The sequence below is a fragment of the Procambarus clarkii genome, chromosome 2, assembly GCF_040958095.1.
Source record: "Procambarus clarkii isolate CNS0578487 chromosome 2, FALCON_Pclarkii_2.0, whole genome shotgun sequence".
In the NCBI taxonomy this organism is placed as follows: domain Eukaryota; kingdom Metazoa; phylum Arthropoda; class Malacostraca; order Decapoda; family Cambaridae; genus Procambarus; species Procambarus clarkii.
The window spans coordinates 24,862,969-24,878,449 of NC_091151.1; the positions used below are offsets into that span (position 1 = coordinate 24,862,969).

Here is a 15,481-nt window from a genome sequence, read left to right on the forward strand (position 1 = left end):
TGGCCCCAATTCACCCAATTGGGCCTTGACACAACCCCTGATGGCAGGAGTGCCATATTCGATGAGTAATTTGGACGAGAGAAGCGATTAACGTGGGGTGGAGGTGGCCAGCCCGCCACCTCCACCAGACACTTCTTCCTCCGCTTGCCGCCCAATTCAAACTGCTCCCTGGTGGGCAGGGAAACTCAAATACCCATTCCTCCTCCCTACTTTGTCTTGACCAATCAGCACGAAGCCGGCACACTACCAAGATGCCGCTTCCAACCACAGCTCTTCGCGCCAAAACTCGGCTTGGAGCACACATGCCTAAACCAATCACAGGCTCACTCACCCTCGAGCATCCCGTGACGTCACAAGGAGGGGGAGGCCTAAAAGACAGTGGCGTGATGTCTCCCATGTGGGGGGGGGGGGGCAACGTTCACTCCACTCTCCCCCCCACCTCTAACGGTTTTAGTCAAGTACCTCACATCCCACTTCACTCTCACCTCGATCATCCTGTTTCACAGAAACACGAAAATCTCTGTAATTCTCTCTACAGAGCCATCACAGACTTCTGACTACTCACAAATGATAGACCATAACATAAGCTTTCATTCAACACCCAACAAGTATATGTTATTTTGAAAGCTTCAGTTTCTAGAGTGCCTAGCCTAATCTAGAAACTAGGAAAACTAGCTGAGGGATCTAGATCCCTCACAGCCTTCAAGTACTTTGACTGTGACACCTGACTGTACTAACTGATCAAACTTGTTCAGTTGTCGAGTCACATGACCTTTGAGACTCACGTAGGATCTAAAGAACAACATACTGTTGCTGAACATTTCGTCTGATACACAGTCTGTGAATTTGGTTTCATTGGCTCCCATGATTTCGTTGTGGAAATAACTGAGGTACTGGCTCAGATTTAAACAATTGTTTGACAATAAAAGCCTAGGGTTATAATTTTCTACAACTAGGCAACGTTGTTTGCCTCACGTAGATGCTGATTAACAATATTAACAGTAAATATAAGATTTGAGGAGTAATCAATCGCTGCTGCTATAAGATTTACCTTGAACTAGCCCTTCTTCATCGCCGTCTGTTGGATAGCAACAGTTCTTATCATTCAAAGATGAAATACAAAAGAAATAATATAAGAATGGTAAATATATAGAAAAAAATCGTGTAGTTGATTATTCCCACCCTATTTCGGGGCTGCATAATAAAAGTTTGCAAGGCTGTACAATTCTTAGTACAGTTCTAGCTAAATGATAATCCTACCCTTGTTGGGTCAGCACAAAGAAATATATTAGGCTAGGTTGTGCATTGTTCAGTTCAGCTCAAGCCTAAAATTGTACAACCCACATCTAAGGGTTAGCAAGAACATAAGAACAAAGGTAACTGCGGAAGGCCTATTGGCCCATACGAGGCAGCTCCTATTTATAACCACCCAATCCCACTCACATACAAACATGTCCAATCCACGTTTGAAAAAAAATCGAGGGACCCCACCTCCACCAGGTTACGCGGTAATTGATTCCACAAATCAACATATAATATTTATATATAATATAAATAAAATTCTATAATATAATAATGTGCATAAAATAGTGTGGTGTAATATTTTGTTTGTTTTTTGTTTAATATAAGAGAAATATATACAAGTAAATTATATATCATATCATATATATATATATATATATATATATATATATATATATAACTGAAAACTCACACCCCAGAAGTGACTCGAACCCATACTCCCACAACTGGTATGTACAGGGACGCCTTAATCCGCTTGACCATCACGACCGGACATAAGGAAGTGATAGCCGAGGCTATATGAACCACTTCCCCGCCGGCACTCGGATGGTAATCTTGGGCATAGCATTTTATCAAATCACCTCATTCTTTGGGGCACACGTGAGGAACACAAATGCAAACAAGCCTGAATGGTCCCCAGGACTATATACAACTGAAAACTCACACCCCAGAAGTGACTCGAACCCATACTCCCACAACTGGTATGTACAGGGACGCCTTAATCCGCTTGACCATCACGACCGGACATAAGGAAGTGATAGCCGAGGCTATATGAACCACTTCCCCGCCGGCACTCGGATGGTAATCTTGGGCATAGCATTTTATCAAATCACCTCATTCTTTGGGGCACACGTGAGGAACACAAATGCAAACAAGCCTGAATGGTCCCCAGGACTATATACAACTGAAAACTCACACCCCAGAAGTGACTCGAACCCATACTCCCACAACTGGTATGTACAGGGACGCCTTAATCCGCTTGACCATCACGACCGGACATAAGGAAGTGATAGCCGAGGCTATATGAACCACTTCCCCGCCGGCACTCGGATGGTAATCTTGGGCATAGCATTTTATCAAATCACCTCATTCTTTGGGGCACACGTGAGGAACACAAATGCAAACAAGCCTGAATGGTCCCCAGGACTATATACAACTGAAAACTCACACCCCAGAAGTGACTCGAACCCATACTCCCACAACTGGTATGTACAGGGACGCCTTAATCCGCTTGACCATCACGACCGGACATAAGGAAGTGATAGCCGAGGCTATATGAACCACTTCCCCGCCGGCACTCGGATGGTAATCTTGGGCATAGCATTTTATCAAATCACCTCATTCTTTGGGGCACACGTGAGGAACACAAATGCAAACAAGCCTGAATGGTCCCCAGGACTATATACAACTGAAAACTCACACCCCAGAAGTGACTCGAACCCATACTCCCACAACTGGTATGTACAGGGACGCCTTAATCCGCTTGACCATCACGACCGGACATAAGGAAGTGATAGCCGAGGCTATATGAACCACTTCCCCGCCGGCACTCGGATGGTAATCTTGGGCATAGCATTTTATCAAATCACCTCATTCTTTGGGGCACACGTGAGGAACACAAATGCAAACAAGCCTGAATGGTCCCCAGGACTATATACAACTGAAAACTCACACCCCAGAAGTGACTCGAACCCATACTCCCACAACTGGTATGTACAGGGACGCCTTAATCCGCTTGACCATCACGACCGGACATAAGGAAGTGATAGCCGAGGCGATATGAACCACTTCCCCGCCGGCACTCGGATGGTAATCTTGGGCATAGCATTTTATCAAATCACCTCATTCTTTGGGGCACACGTGAGGAACACAAATGCAAACAAGCCTGAATGGTCCCCAGGACTATATACAACTGAAAACTCACACCCCAGAAGTGACTCGAACCCATACTCCCACAACTGGTATGTACAGGGACGCCTTAATCCGCTTGACCATCACGACCGGACATAAGGAAGTGATAGCCGAGGCTATATGAACCACTTCCCCGCCGGCACTCGGATGGTAATCTTGGGCATAGCATTTTATCAAATCACCTCATTCTTTGGGGCACACGTGAGGAACACAAATGCAAACAAGCCTGAATGGTCCCCAGGACTATATACAACTGAAAACTCACACCCCAGAAGTGACTCGAACCCATACTCCCACAACTGGTATGTACAGGGACGCCTTAATCCGCTTGACCATCACGACCGGACATAAGGAAGTGATAGCCGAGGCTATATGAACCACTTCCCCGCCGGCACTCGGATGGTAATCTTGGGCATAGCATTTTATCAAATCACCTCATTCTTTGGGGCACACGTGAGGCACACAAATGCAAACAAGCCTGAATGGTCCCCAGGACTATATACAACTGAAAACTCACACCCCAGAAGTGACTCGAACCCATACTCCCACAACTGGTATGTACAGGGACGCCTTAATCCGCTTGACCATCACGACCGGACATAAGGAAGTGATAGCCGAGGCTATATGAACCACTTCCCCGCCGGCACTCGGATGGTAATCTTGGGCATAGCATTTTATCAAATCACCTCATTCTTTGGGGCACACGTGAGGAACACAAATGCAAACAAGCCTGAATGGTCCCCAGGACTATATACAACTGAAAACTCACACCCCAGAAGTGACTCGAACCCATACTCCCACAACTGGTATGTACAGGGACGCCTTAATCCGCTTGACCATCACGACCGGACATAAGGAAGTGATAGCCGAGGCTATATGAACCACTTCCCCGCCGGCACTCGGATGGTAATCTTGGGCATAGCATTTTATCAAATCACCTCATTCTTTGGGGCACACGTGAGGAACACAAATGCAAACAAGCCTGAATGGTCCCCAGGACTATATACAACTGAAAACTCACACCCCAGAAGTGACTCGAACCCATACTCCCACAACTGGTATGTACAGGGACGCCTTAATCCGCTTGACCATCACGACCGGACATAAGGAAGTGATAGCCGAGGCTATATGAACCACTTCCCCGCCGGCACTCGGATGGTAATCTTGGGCATAGCATTTTATCAAATCACCTCATTCTTTGGGGCACACGTGAGGAACACAAATGCAAACAAGCCTGAATGGTCCCCAGGACTATATACAACTGAAAACTCACACCCCAGAAGTGACTCGAACCCATACTCCCACAACTGGTATGTACAGGGACGCCTTAATCCGCTTGACCATCACGACCGGACATAAGGAAGTGATAGCCGAGGCTATATGAACCACTTCCCCGCCGGCACTTGGATGGTAATCTTGGGCATAGCATTTTATCAAATCACCTCATTCTGCTATGCTATGCCCAAGATTACCATCCGTGTGCCGGCGGGGAAGTGGTTCATATAGCCTCGGCTATATGTACCTGTATGTAGCCTCGGCTGTATTTGTTTTGTATTGGTATTGTAATTTTCTACAAAACCAAGAAGACTTCCGAACTCCTTATCAAAAACAGCCCGAAGCCGACGGAGAACCCTCTACAGCAGTCAAGCGTTGTATACATGTACACTTGCCCCCACGAAGGATGTAACCTTCAATGTAAGTACATAGGTATGACGTCGACCAAGCTGACGAGGCGTTTGACATGCCATCTTCAATCTGGTGCCCCTAGGAATCACATGAGACAAGCCCATGACATTACTCTAACAAGAGAAATGTTGAACAAATATATATATAATATATATATATATATATATATATATATATATATATATATATATATGTATATATATATATATATATATATATATATATATATATATATATATATAGATATATATATATATATATATATATATATATATATATATATATATATATATATATATATATATATATATATATGCGAACAAGCCTGAATGGTCCCCAGGACAATATGCAACTGAAAACTCACACCCCAGAAGTGACTCGAACCCATACTCCCAGAAGCAACGCAACTGGTATGTACAAGACGCCTTAATCCACTTGACCATCACGACCGGACATAATGAGGTGATAGCCTAAGCTATTTGAACCACCCCACCGCCGGCACTCGGATAGTAATCTTGGGCATAGCATTTTACCAAATCACCTCATTCTTTGGGGCACACGTGAGGAACACAAATGCGAACAAGCCTGAATGGTCCCCAGGACAATATGCAACTGAAAAACTCAAATAGCTTAGGCTATCACCTCATTATGTCCGGTCGTGATGGTCAAGTGGATTAAGGCGTCTTGTACATACCAGTTGCGTTGCTTCTGGGAGTATGGGTTCGAGTCACTTCTGGGGTGTGAGTTTTCAGTTATATATATATATATGTATACACACACGTATATATATATGTATACACACACACATATATATATATATATATATATGTGTGTGTGTGTGTGTATATCACGAAAATAAACACGTGATTAAGAATGTGACAATGTCAGACCACGGAGGAAAATGAAACAGGAATTTCCTTAAGTACTTTCGTATATTAAATACATCTTCAGAAGGAATCAAACATCTTCCTTCTGAAGATGTATTTAATATACGAAAGTACTTAAGGAATTTCCTGTTTCATTTTCCTCCGTGGTCTGACATTGTCATATACATATATATATATATATATATATATATATATATATATATATATATATATATATATATATAATGAGGTGATGAGGTGATAGGACATAACGAGGACATAATGAGGTGATAGCCTAAGCTATTTGAACCACCCCACCGCCGGCACTCGGATAGTAATCTTGGGCATAGCATTTTACCAAATCACCTCATTCTTTGGGGCACACGTGAGGAACACAAATGCGAACAAGCCTGAATGGTCCCCAGGACAATATGCAACTGAAAAACTCAAATAGCTTAGGCTATCACCTCATTATGTCCGGTCGTGATGGTCAAGTGGATTAAGGCGTCTTGTACATACCAGTTGCGTTGCTTCTGGGAGTATGGGTTCGAGTCACTTCTGGGGTGTGAGTTTTCAGTTATATATATATATATGTATACACACACGTATATATATATGTATACACACACACATATATATATATATATATATATATATATATGTGTGTGTGTGTGTGTATATCACGAAAATAAACACGTGATTAAGAATGTGACAATGTCAGACCACGGAGGAAAATGAAACAGGAATTTCCTTAAGTACTTTCGTATATTAAATACATCTTCAGAAGGAATCAAACATCTTCCTTCTGAAGATGTATTTAATATACGAAAGTACTTAAGGAATTTCCTGTTTCATTTTCCTCCGTGGTCTGACATTGTCATATATATATATATATATATATATATATATATATATATATATATATATATATATATATATATATATATATATATATATATATATATATTACTGAAAACTCCAGACCCCAGTAGTGACTTGAACCCAAACAGCCAGCCAGGAGCACTATGCAATGGCGTACCTGGTACCTTAACTACTCGACCAACTGTGACCGTACAAAAGACGATGGTAGCCGAGGCTATTTCCCCCACCATCCCGACGTCACTTTGTGGTGAACCTGGGCATAGACTGTGTATCAGCCATCAAATCACCTCACTTTGTGGGGCCACGTGAGCAACACAAAATGCAAACAAACTTGAATGGTCCCCAAGCATATATGTAACTGAAAACTCCACACCCCAGAAGTGACTCGATCCCAGACAGCCAAGGGCACTATGCAACTGGCGTATCTGATACCTTAACCACTTGACTAACTATAACTGTACAAAAGACGATGGTAGCCGATGCAATTTTCCCCACCATCCCGACGGCACTTGGTGGTGAGCTTGGGCATAGTTATTTCATCAAATCATCTCACTATGTGGGGCAACACGAACAACACAAATGCGAACAAGCTTGAATGGTCCCCAAGCATATATACAACTGAAAACTCCACACCCCAGAAGTGACTCGAACACCTTGGAGAGGTGACAAGTCGCCAATATACGTTATTATTAAAAAAAGACGAATATTTTTCGAAAATGAACCTCATACTCTCTGACTAAACTAAATTCCAATGGGTAACGAAGGACACTACAGACGAATTGAAAACGAAGGGAAACAGATTGATCAAAACTGTGAACGCCAAGAAATCTGGACGCCACCTGCCGAAGGTTATTGGGGAATATAAACCTGTGTATGCATATGGAAATATCAAGACCCACAAGCCTGGAAACCCACTTTGGCCAATCATCAGCCAGATACCCACACCCACATACAGACTGGCTAAGTGACTCAAGGAATTGCTGACTCCTTATGTACCCTTGTGTTTTCAGTCTGAAGTCTCCAAAGGAATTTGTTGACTTACTGTGGGGAACACGGGCCACAGGGCAAACGGGCCACAGCCTCGTTGGATATAGAATCACTGTTTACCAACGTACTTGTGGATGAAACAATCGGGATGATAGCGGACAGAGTGTATCATGATCCGGCTTGTACTCCTCTTGACATGCCAGAAAACATAATTAGGAAACTACTCCAAGCTTGCACTAAAGAGGCACCCTTCTTGAGCCCGGATGGGCACATTTATAAGCAAGTAGATGGGGTCGCCATGGGTTCTCCCCTAGGTGTCCTGTTTGCGAACTTCTACATGGGACCATCGAGCAGAAGGTCTTAGTTGACATGGACTTGAAACCCGCCATATACTGCAGGTATGTTGACGACATTTTTACGCAGGTACCTGATGCCAGACGTCTGCAGGAGCTGAAGGAGGCATTTGAGCAGAATTCTGTGTTGAGTTTTACTTACGAAATAGAGAAGGATGGGGAGCTGCATTTTCTAGACGTAACAGTCACAGAAAGGAGCAGAGGCTTCCACACTGCAGTCTACACTAAGGAAACATAGGAATGTGCTTCAATGCCAATAGTGACTGCCCAGACAGGTACAAGAGGAGTGTTGTCAATGCTTACATGGACCGTGCTGTAAGCCACAGCTCAGGATTGAAGCAAGTCGATAAAGAACTCGGTAGGGTAAGGCAGGTCCTAGTCAACAACAGCTTCTCTAATGGTTTTGTTGAAGACATCATAAAAAGGAAGGTGAAACGCCATGCAACCTCTGAATTGTCAACTAACACAACACTTGTACCTCCTATTAGACTATTTTACAGGAACTTTTTTTCGAAGACAACCCGCTCCCACGAGTTGGCAGGCACACAAAATGAGCGAATATGTTCCCTACATCTTTCATTCTTACTTGGTATAAAGACAGTTGAAGCATTAGACCGTTATCGAGGCAGAATAATGTAACAGAAATATTTACCACTACTGTCGTGAGTTTAACACGAGCTCGGCGTGGTTATATCGGGTAGGCTGCTCCATGGTTTACTTTCAGGTATACTATAGTCACAACAGGACACCGATATCTGCAGGAGGTGCACTAATCCTGTAGTAGGTCTCCTCCTGGCGGTTACCCATCAGTACAACCGCATCACAGAACCTGCCTATACTGGCTCGGTTAGGGGGCAGTCGTCTCTCTTACCCCAGCCCCCCCCCCTACCAACAAGAGGTGGGGGGGGCGGTCAAGAGGAAGAAAAGGGGAAGAGCAACAGTAGAAAGTTTTCGTCTTGGAATTTGGTAGACAGGGGTCTTAAGAAGACTCTGACAAGGCCATCTACAAATGTCCTAAGGACTTCTAACTCATTCGCCGTGTTGCAAGACGAGTGCTGTAGGGAGCCTGCAGTTCGCTTGAAAGGAAAGGCAAAGAAGGAAGCGCAGGTCCCTCAAAGTGCTCAGCAAGTAGAGGAAGCACCTACGCTAATTTTGGTCGTGGGAGATTCCCAGGTGAAGTATTTGGACAGAACTTTTTGTGACAGAGATTAGGGGAACAGGTTAAGGATTGCTATCCGGGAGCAGAGATTGGTGATACTGTTTACAACATGGAGCCGGTCGGCCGAGCGACAGCACGCTGGACTTGTGATCCTGTGGTCCTGGGTTCGATCCCAGGCGCCGGCGAGAAACAATGGGCAGAGTTTCTTTCACCCTATGCCCCTGTTACCTAGCAGTAAAATAGGTACCTGTTTGTTAGTCAGCTGTCACGGGCTGCTTCCTGGGGGTGGAGGCCTGGTCGAGGACCGGGCCGCGGGGACACTAAAAACCCCGAAATCATCTCAAGATAACCTCAAGAAGATGGATGATATTGTTGAATATATAGTTGAATATTATGGCTTGAAATGGAAACAGACACATTATTTGTATCAGTGCCAGCGGAAATGATGTTGGACGAGTTAGGAGTGAGGCACTGATACAGAGGTTTAAGACACCATAAAATTAGGAGCAAGGGGAGGAATCACAATCATATGTGGCATTCATCCATGAAAGGGAGTTGGAAATGAATGGTTATCGAGAGTACTTGGTGTCTATTGCCGACTGGACAAATATTGCAAATCAAATGCAATATCATTCATAGATAACTGAGAACACTTCTATGGAAGAAATGACATGTATGCTCGAGATGGGGTGCATCTATCTAGGGCTGAGGTTGTTGCTGTTGCCAACTCGTTGGAACCTGTGGTTGGAGGGATTTGTTTGGGTTTAAACTGATAGTAGATAGTGGTATGGGAATTGATATGGAGAAGGGAAGTAATAAAAGTATGTGTTTGTGGGGGAAACAAATTGGCAAAACAAACAGGGAAAGAGAAGGGCCTCAAAATAACAGTACAATTAAGGTATATTACAAGAACAGTAGGAGTCTAAGAAACAAAATAAACGATTTAAACGCTCTTGTCTGCACAGAAAAAAAAGTAATATTGCACTTACTGAAATATGGATGAAAGTAGAAAATGGAGAAATATTAGTTGAATATCAAATAAACGGATTTAAATTATTTCACGCAGATAGATATATTAGAAGAAGAGGGGCATAGCCATATATATTAGGAAAATTTTGAAACGTAGTCCCAAAGAGGGAATCAAAACTGAGCCACACACAGGAATTATCTGGGTAGAATATAACGAAACAACTAAAAATTTTATAAATGGAGTTATATACAAACCACCAAACTTGGACATAATGGAAACAAAGCACCTATAGGATGAAATATCTAGAGCATCAAGGTCTAAGAGTAATTGTGTCATGGGTGACTTTAATTTTAGTGGAATAAATTGAATGAACAGAACAAGGGAATAATGAAGTAGGAGAATTTCTAGAATTAATTGAAGATTAAGCAACACATTAAGGAACCAACTTGGGAAAATAATATTTTATACTTCGTGCTAACAATTGGGAAACAAATTAATGAAATCGAAATATGGAGTGAGCTAGGGAACAGTGATCACAAAGAAATAAGATTTTACATAAAATGGAATAGATTTGTAGGAGAAAATTCTGTTAAAGTACCAGATTTTCGAAAAGCTGATTTTAATGGTCTAAGATTTTTTTTGGTGAAATATATTGGAAAGTCTTGAGCATGGGGGGTGGGCTTGTTTTGGAGTGAGACGTGAATCAAGAGATGGGTGATGTAAAAAGGGATTTCGATGATAATTGAAAATAGAACTTATTTAAAAATATTCTAAGCAAAGCAATGGAAGGTAGTATACCATGCAAATTGAATAGATCGAATAATAATGACCCAAAATGGATAAAAAAGGATATGATGAACCTTAAAGGTAGAAAGAGAGCATGGTACAAAAAGATTAGGAATGAGGAAATCAGTTTAGAACAGGATTTCGTTCAACTGGTTAGAAATGTTAAAAAAAGAGATAAGGAGGGCAAAAGAAACTATGAAGTTCGCAGAACAATGCAAGAAATGAAAAATCCTAAAGGGTTTTCCCCATTTATATTTAACAAAGTATAGATAAAGGATAGGTCCATTAAAAACTGAGACAGGTCAGATAACAGATAATGACGAAGAGATTTGTAATATTTTTAATAAATATTTTATCTCTGTATTTACTAAAGAAGACGAGAACATTATGTCTTCAGCCGAACAAGTCTATGTGGGTGGGGAAGAGGAAAGGTTGACTAGTTTACCAGTTACCAGGGAGGATGTTATTAAACAAATAGTGAAATTCAAGCCAAACAAATCCCCAGGGCCAGACGAAGTGTTTGCCAGGGTGCTTAAGGAATGTAAAGAGGAGCTTTGCGAGCCTTTGTCTACCATATTTAATAAATTATTAGGGTCAAGCCCAGTGCCAGAGTCATGGAAGGTTGCTAATGTGGTTCCAATTTTCAAGAAAGGAAATAGATCACTTGCGTCAAACTATCGGCTAATTAGCCTAATGTCTATTGTGGGAAAGTTACTTGAATCGATAACTGAATATACCATTCGTCTTTATCTTGAAAAATATAAATTAATAAATGATTCACAACATGGGTTTTACAAGTGGCCATTCATGTTTAACAAATTTGCTATCATTTTATCCCAGCATAGTTGAGGCACTTGATTGTGGTAAGGATTGTGACGTTGTGTACCTTGACTTTTGCAAAACTTTTGATACAGTGCAACATGAAAGACTGATTAAAAAGATAGAGGCTCATGGTATTGGGGGTGCTATATTAAGTTGGATTAGGGCATGGCTACCCCAAAGGAAACAGAGAGTTAGTTAAAATGGGGTTAAGTCAGAGTGGGAAAATGTTGTAAATGGAGTGTATCAAGGTTCGGTAACAGAGTTGTTGATTTGTGGAACAGTTACCACGTAACGTGGTGAAGGCGGTGTCCGTTAATTGTTTCAAGCGTGGGTTGGACATGTATATGAGTGGGATTGGGTAGATATAAATAGGAGCTGACTCGTATGGGCCAATAGGCCTTCCGCTTTTACCTTTATTCTTATGTTCTGTCCCAGACGACTCATACATGGAACATCAGAACATAAGAATGAAGGTAAGTGCAGAAGGCCTGTTGGCCCATACGAGGCAGCTCCTATTCATATCTACTAAATCTCATTCAAGTATATTTATCCAACCTATGCTTGAAACAATCAGTGAACCTCACTTAAGAACATAAGAATAAGAGGTAATTGCGGAAGGCCTATTGGTCCATACGGCGAAGCTTCTATTTGTAACCACCCAATCCCACTCATATACTTGTCCAATCTACGCTTGAAATAATCGAGGGACCCCATCTCTACCATGTTACCCGGTAATTGGTTCCACAAATCAACAACCCAGTTTTAGTGGGCCAGCCAGAGGCTTAGGGCCTGCCCAGGAATATCCCGGCCAAAAAAAAAAAAAAAAGTTACCAAACCAGTATTTACCCAGGTCTTTCCTAAATCTAAACTTATCCAATTTATACTCATTGTTTCGTGTTTTGTCTTGTGTTGCTAGTTTTAACGCTATTAATATCCCCTTTGTTATTGCCATTCATTCACTTGTAAACCTCAATCATATCACCCCTAACTCTTCGTCTTTCCAACGAAAGTAATTTAAGCATTGTCAATCTTTCTTCATGACAGGTTTCTAATTTGCTGGATTGACTTTGTCATCCTGTGCTGGACGTGTTCAAGTAAATTTATATCCATTCTATAGTACGGCGACCAAAACTGAACTACATAATCTAAATGGGGCCTAACCAAAGCAGATATAGCTGAAAAACAACACCAGGTGTCTTATTACTAATGCTTCTATTAATAAATTCTAGTGTACTATTTGCATTATTACGAAATTTTATGCATTGATTTTTTTTAAATTCTTAGTGATCATAACTCCCAGATCCCTTTTGCAATCCGACTTCGCAATCTCAACACCATCTAGCTCGTATCTTGTAACTCTATCATCATTCCCTAGCCTCAAAACCTTACATTTGTCAGCATTAAATTGCATCTGCCAAAATTTTGACCATTTCAAAACCTTATTTAGATCTTCTTGAAGTGATAGTGAGTTTTTTCCATGTTTATTACCCTCCCGATTTTTATATCATTGGCAAATTTACAAATATTGCTGCTTAAATCTGAATCTAAATCATTTATATATATTATGATTGACAGAGGTCCCAGGACAGAGCCCTGAGGCACTCCACTTACAACATTTTCTCACTCTGACTTAACCACATTTATACTAACTCTTTGTTTCCTTTGGTATAGCCATGCCCTTTGTAGTGCCCTCAATGCCATGAGCCTCTATCCTTTTAATCAGTCATTCATGTGGCACTATATCAAAAGCTTTGCTTAAGTCAAGGTACACAACATCACAATCCTTACCACAATCAACTGCCTCAACTATGCTTGAATAAAAGGATAGCAAGTTTGTTGAACATGAACGGCCATTTGTAAAAACCATATTGTGTATCATTTATTAATTTATGCTTTTCAAGATGAAGGCGAATGGTATTTGCAATTATCGATTCAAGTAACTTTCCTACAATAAACGTTATCAGCTCCTTTCCCACAAGTTAGGCGTTAGGCCGATAGTTTTACGCAAGTGATCTATCTCCTTTCCTGAAAATTGGTACCACACTAGCAACTTTCAACGACTCTGACACTGCCTGACTCTAATGATTTATTAAATATGGTAGAAAATGGCTCGCAAAGCTCTTCTTTGGATTCCTTAAGCATCCTGGCAACCACTTCGTCTGGCCTGGGAATTTGTTTGGTTTGAGTTTCACTATTTGTTTAATAACATCCTCACTGATAACTGCTAAACTAGTCAACCTGTCCTCGTCCCCACCCACATAGACTTGTTCGGCTGAAGGCATAATGTTCTGTTCTTCTTTAGTAAATTAATGATATAAAATATTTATTAAAAATACTACACATCTCTTCGTCATTACAAAGTTATCTGACCTTTCTAAATTTTTAATGGTCTAATCCTTTTTTCTACTCTTAGTTCAATACAACTGAAAAAATCCATTAGGATTTGTCTTTGCTTGCCCTGCTTTGCGAACTTCATAGTTTCTTTTTGCCCTCCTTATCTCCTTTTTAACATTTCTAACCAGTTTTACGAATTCTTGTTCTAAACTGACTTCCTCATACCTAATCATTTTGTACCAAGCTCTCTTTCTACCTAAAAGGTTCTTCAGCTCCTTTGTTATCCAGGGTACTGTGCTTGGTTACTTACGGCGTTGCAAGAATACCATGTAGGGTACTGTGCTTGGTTACTTATGGGGTGGCAAGAATACCATGAAGGGTACTGTGCTTGGTTACTTATGGCGTGGCAAGAATACCATGTAGGGTACTGTGCTTGGTTACTTATGGCGTGGCAAGAATACCATGTCGGGTACTGTGCTTGGTTACTTATGGCGTGGCAAGAATACCATGTCGGGTACTGTGCTTGGTTACTTAGGGTGTATCAAGAATACTATACACGTTCTTGTTTTATATTGAACTTTATTAACGTGATCTTTCTTAAATATATGCGAGGCCAACGTTTGTCAGTGCATGTTAGTCACAAGCTCACTTGGCTTTCTCCTGCTGCCACTCTTGACAATACGGCAAAGTGATCTTCAAGATCTCAATCTCTGGCTAAGTATCTCCTCTACCTTGCAGGTGTTGCTGCTCCTGCCTGACGGGGATTCTCAGCTAAGGAACAGACCAGAGTATAACATAGTTATCAGCAACATGATTTACTCTGATAGTCCTGGTCGTCGCCTGAACTTGGTGGGGTCCTTCAACGCTGTGCCATAACGTTTAACCGATCAGAAAAGTTTATTGTATAAAGTCTTATACAAGTTAGAATCTCAATAAGTAAGCCCGGTTTGTATTTACAGACTTCGGGATGATTAATTCGATCATGCACCAGTGATAAATGACTTATTTCAGAGTAGCTTAAACATAACCTGCGTGTCCAGCACTTGTTAATGTGGCTGTGAGGACAGATGATATTGTGGGCCTTTTTATCAAAATAAACCTTTACATAAGTGCAGTAGAAGGCTCTCAAATATATAATCAATATATAGGTACACCCGGGCCATAATATTCAAAAAAAGTTTATTTGAATTATAATATAATATAATTTAACATAAAACAGTGCACAGGTCTTTATAAGGTAGAATAATGGTCTTACCAGCGGTCTCATGTCTCAACCACAATAAACAGAACATAAACAATTAAGACCTCAAATTCAGGTTCAATATTAATCCTAGACTATAAGAGAGAATGCAAGCAGTCAATGTCTAACACGTGCACTAAAGTTAAGCTTGTAATTAAAATTAATAAAATCACAAAATGTCAA

The 15,481-nt window shown here is 41.3% G+C and overlaps 1 protein-coding gene across 1 annotated transcript in view; it reads left to right on the forward strand.

Annotated features, from left to right (window-relative positions):
• The window catches only part of LOC123748383 (uncharacterized), a 224,964-nt gene extending 209,483 nt beyond the window's left edge, over positions 1-15,481 (forward strand). The window contains exon 13 of the mRNA XM_069323966.1: positions 14,797-15,481. Coding sequence (XP_069180067.1) covers positions 14,797-14,934 — 138 coding nt within the window. The 3' untranslated portion in view covers positions 14,935-15,481. The remainder of the gene's footprint in view (positions 1-14,796) is intronic.